This window comes from Lathyrus oleraceus, chromosome 5, assembly GCF_024323335.1.
Source record: "Lathyrus oleraceus cultivar Zhongwan6 chromosome 5, CAAS_Psat_ZW6_1.0, whole genome shotgun sequence".
Lineage (NCBI taxonomy): Eukaryota > Viridiplantae > Streptophyta > Magnoliopsida > Fabales > Fabaceae > Lathyrus > Lathyrus oleraceus.
This window is the reverse complement of record NC_066583.1, coordinates 601,468,997-601,473,952: the sequence shown is the minus strand read 5'-3', so window position 1 is coordinate 601,473,952 and position 4,956 is coordinate 601,468,997. Positions and strand designations below refer to the sequence as shown.

General features: G+C 35.5%; 1 protein-coding gene across 6 annotated transcripts; it reads right to left on the bottom strand.

Moving 5' to 3' along the window:
* Window positions 1-315: 315 nt before the first annotated feature.
* Window positions 316-4,604, bottom strand: LOC127086893 (probable serine/threonine-protein kinase At1g54610). Of its 6 annotated transcripts, XM_051027718.1 has the most exons (10): window positions 4,463-4,574; window positions 4,284-4,329; window positions 3,736-4,150; window positions 3,313-3,597; window positions 2,894-3,211; window positions 2,446-2,673; window positions 2,188-2,288; window positions 1,747-1,861; window positions 1,078-1,518; window positions 316-902 (listed from the first exon to the last, which is right to left on the bottom strand). In XM_051027718.1, the coding sequence occupies exons 3-10, from the start codon at window positions 4,135-4,137 to the stop codon at window positions 783-785; spliced, it is 2,010 nt and encodes a 669-aa protein (XP_050883675.1). In that variant the 5' UTR covers window positions 4,138-4,150; window positions 4,284-4,329; window positions 4,463-4,574; the 3' UTR covers window positions 316-782. The 6 variants fall into 6 exon arrangements, with proteins under 6 accessions (XP_050883675.1, XP_050883671.1, XP_050883673.1 ...); XM_051027714.1 differs by lacking the exon at window positions 4,284-4,329 and having other exon boundaries at window positions 3,736-4,153; window positions 4,463-4,604; XM_051027716.1 differs by lacking the exon at window positions 4,284-4,329 and having other exon boundaries at window positions 3,736-4,175; window positions 4,463-4,598.
* Between the last annotated feature and the right edge of the window lie 352 nt (window positions 4,605-4,956).

The following is a 4,956-nucleotide window of genomic DNA, read 5'->3' as shown; positions in this document are numbered from 1 at the left end:
CTCCAAGGTCCAAGGATGCTTGAGGATGAAGATTAGGATTAAGGTGGCTCAGACACACCTCAACATGATCAAAAAATCTTGATACTTCTTAGAAGAACCTCATGCCTTGAGTTTGTGGATCAATATAGATGTAGATGCCCATGAAATGGTGTATGAGAGATGTATGCTCATATATTAGGATTGTGAAAGATGATACGAAGATAGGATAAATTTGAGAGTAAGACAGTTCCGTGCGATCCCGAAATTTTCCCTAGCAGAGCTGTCATGTTCCTTTTTCTTTTTTCAATGTTTTCTAGTAATTTAGTTGTAAACATATTTAGGATATATAACATTCCTTCAATATTCCATAGTATACTTCAAATGTAATTAATTATACATTATAGAACTTTTAATACTATTCAGATCCTCCTATTCTGACACATGTCCTCTAAATGTCTCTCAGTTCTCTTGTATTACAACAACTTTCATTACAACACCCTACTTTCTTTAATGTGATCTATTCTCTCTCTTTTCCGTGCTTTGGCTTATTGTGTCGGTTCTCAAGACTCAATAGTCTCTACCAAAAATCCTATTACTTACAAAAGGAGCTTGCATGAATGCACTCCCGCCATTCCCCTCTCTCTCTCAGTAATTGTTCTCAAGTAATAGTCAAAAAATGTATCTTGTTGTATAATAAGAACTAAGTATGTATTTCACCAAAAGAAAAAACTATGTAACTGACTGCTAATCATCCTAATTTTTCTGTGCTCATACTTTCACCTTTAGACCTATTTAGTTCTGCCTCATCTTGAATATTCTCGGGTCTTCCGATTGCGCTCTTTGATCATATGATGCATATTGTTTGATGGAAACTTTAATGGACCAATCATATAGAGATTGTTTTTGCTGGATGCATGCCCGTCCTGAAAAAAGAGGTCAACCTTTATATTCAGCATCGTTGATGGCTAGCACTAGCAAATGTTCTCCCCGACAAATGCTAACAATTAGTAAAGCAAAAAGGCAAAGGAAATGAAGGAAACAGTAATAATCGAAGAGAAACTATACAGAATTGATGTATGCTTCAATGGGGAGACATACCTTCCCATTTTTTGTTTGGCTGAGATCGGTTTTTTGAGAATGGCGATTTTTATCATGCCATCTTTTTGACTCTGATCCATTACTCAACCCTAAAGATTTTGGTTCTTGAATTGTATCTCTTGGTCTCAACAGAACTGGCTTTTCTTTTCGAGTTCCAGAAAACAAAGTCGGAGATGGTTTTGAATATTTTGATAGGTTGACTTTATTTGAGAAAGGAAGTGGTTGCTCACCAGCTTCCATTCCAATTTTGTGCCGGCCCAAACCTGGAACGAGTAAACCTGAGTGCAAAGGCTTCGGATAAAGAGGCCCAGAGAAATAATTAACTGTTCCTTTAATATCTTCTGACTGTTTCTGAGGAGAAACCAGTAATCCAGATACAGACTCTCTATGACGGCTGAACAGCCCATCATAGCCTGCCATGTTTGGAAAGCGCTGCTCATGCTACACGAAGAAAAAAAATGCCGTTATAATGAGGTGAAATGTAACAATGCAAACAGTAGATAAAGGAAAGGAAAAAAAAATGGATATGCATGGGATTAAAAAGCAGACACCGCCAAAATTATTTATAACTGATATGCACGTTGAATCGAAGTAAAGTGAAAAATACAAAACTCTCGTAAATCCAACCGAGGAAGATCATAAAAGTTGATTCTAACTTGCTTGACTTACCTTCATTGATATGCGAGTATCAGCATTGGCTTTGGATAGGACAAATGACTGAGTTTCTTTCTCATGTCTAACTCGTGGCCCGACTTTTTGCTCCTTTTCCCCAAGAGCTTTGTGCCTGATACGATAAAGAAAATTCTAAACTCATTAATAGTATTCTTTGATAGCAAGTAAGGCTACCGTCTGCCACAAATGGATGAATCATGTGGTGCAGAAAGAAAAGTCACATTTACTATGGAAAATACAATTACATGTAAATTCCTATGAAAATTTAGAAGGCAAACATATGCATAATTTTGTGTGTTAATGTATGCTAAAGTGAGGGAGCAGTGAAGTTGCTTTTGTTCATATCAAAGATTTCAGCATTCAAATCAAAATTCAGTAGGAATCAATTCGAGAAAACAAGAAAATTTAAAATTGAAATTATCATCCTACAAAAGATACCTTCTTGTTGATTCTTCCCGCATTTTAGTGTGAATCTCTTTGCTGGGAGGATATTTTGGCAATGCTGATGGATCGCAAGCAACAGGTTCCAATGAAAAGAACTGTCAATAGAGAGAAATATCAAAATGGAGAATCAATCAAGTGCGTCCCAGAAAGATATAAATAAAATGTTAAAGAGTTCCACATTTATATGGTGTGAATATGTGTTTATAAGCGAGAGTTGTCCTCATCTTACAAGCCGAAATTGTAATCATTTACCTCGTTATTTAGAGCTGTAGCTGCTGTTCCTCGAAGTATAGGATCTAAAGAGAGTAGGGTCTCTATAAGCTTCGTAGCAGCAGATGGAAAATCTTTAAATGTATCCGCAACACAATTCCTATAATGGTGTGGAGGCCTGAATCCTGTAGAATGTGGCAGCCGCAGTTTACGCCAGTAGTCCACAGATGGTGATCCACAAAGTTTAAAAATTCTATGCAATTGCTCAACCTACAAGGAACAAAAAAAATATGGTACCTATCTCTATTAATTCACAATTTTAATTGGAGAAATTTTGTGTAACCCAAAGTATCTCATGCGTGCAACTGCCGAGACTAATTCTTTGAAACTGTGTATAGGCGATAAAGGCACGTTGACGATGTCAAGTGATAGGCAACAAAGTCAATATGGTGAGCAAACAACTAAAAATAAATTTTGATGCATCATATACCTCGGTTTTTCCAGGCAATATAGGTCTTCCATAGTATAGTTCACCGAGTATGCAACCAGTGCTCCACATATCCACTGCAACTCCATAATTTGATGATCCAAGTAAAAGTTCTGGTGGTCTATACCACAGAGTTACTACGCGGCTGGTCAACGGGGCACTTTGATCAGAGCCGAACGAATTCGCCAAACCAAAATCTGCAATCTTTAAAATGCCTTTATTGTCAATGAGAAGATTTGAGCCCTTTATATCGCGGTGGAGGACACCACGACTATGGCAATGATCCAATCCATTAAGAAGCTGTTTCATGTAGCATTTAACCTAACATACAAGAAACGTTACTTAAAATTGAATGCATCTAATCATAGTGGAGTCACTCGATCTAAAACAAGAGACTGAGAATAAAAAGATACAATCACTACCTGTGGTTCGGAAAACTTAATGCCAGGTGCTGTTGCAAGTCCTGTAAGATCATGCTCCATGTACTCAAAAACAAGATACATGCTACGAGACGTCGGTGATGTTATCAAGCCCTCCAACTTTATTATATTTGGATGGTCAAGCCTACGCAGAAAAATGATTTCCCTTGCCATGAAATTGACACTCTCATGATCAAGATTATCAAAGCGTACCCGCTTCAAAGCGACGATTTTTTGGTTAGTCAAATCGCGTGCCTTAAAAACAGTGCTGTAAGTTCCTTGTCCAATCTGCATGATAGAATGTGGCATCACATTACTCATTTAGAAAACTCACTTTCTTAAACAATGTAATGTTTAGAGACTTTTGAAAAATGCATTCGCAATACAAAACCATAGACCAAGCAAACAAGGTGGAAATTTACTTACTTTATCATACTTCTCGAAAGTACTTGCACTCCGCGGTATCCATCCATGGATAGCTTCCCCAGCAACAGAAGAAAGCCAAGTTGGCCATCCTGCCGCAACTTGCTCTCCTTCTAAACCCTTTGGAACCCTTCCTCCGAGACTCGGATAATCAACAACATTGGCCAAATCCAATTCACTTTTCTCCATCTTCTTCTTCTCATTCCTATCTCCATCTTCTTCCTTGTCATTCAATGAAACTCCCGCGCAAACACACTCCGATAACTCATCTTTCTTCAAAACTCCATCAACCTTTTTCTTTCTATCCAATCTTGAAACATTCATATCAACATTCCTTTTGCAAGATGATGCCAAACCTTCCTTGCTGTCAACCAAAGCTGATCTCTTGGAATTCACGCAACCCATTTTCAACACCAATCTACTAATCACCAACAACAACAAGCCTTCATGCAAGTCACAAACTAATATAATTCACACGTAATTTCTCCACCAATAAAACAAATAAATAAATATCCAATTTTTTAGCATCTATCTGAAAAACTGAAACTGACCCAATTCAAAAGTCAGCGACTTTAATCAAACACACCATTAAGAACCCTTCAGCAGCGTATAAAAATCAGAATTAATATTTTAAAAAAAAACTATGATATTGAATAATCAACGCGTAATCAACTAGTAATTAAGAATTAAAACAAATAATTAAGAAAAATAAGAAGAATGTGATTCTTACACGACGGCTTTTGCCGACTAAGTAAGCTGAGTCAAAACATAGACGTTTTCTTCTCTCATCTCATCCCATGGAGCTTCTCTGTGACGGTCGCAAATGGCAGCAAGAGTATTGATTTTTTTTTTCTTTCTTTTTTATTAGAATAAAATATTAACAAAATCTAATTAATTTTTATTTATAGAGAAATAATCAATTTATTTTTTTAATTTATACTTTTTCCTATTTAGTTCGTAAAGTATATACAGATAAAACCAACCAAAAAAAGTTTCTATGATAATACATCGCATACATTGTTTTGTCTTTTCAAATTAAATATTTTAATAGATTATGTATTTAATTTTTTTAAATTATTCTTGATTTTTTTATCAAGGATAATTATTTTTTCAATTTATTAAATAACTAATATATTTAATTTATATATAAATTAAATATATTAATTAATTAATAAATATAAAAGTGAGAGGGAGGGGTATTTTTAATTGAGTTAAATCTAATAA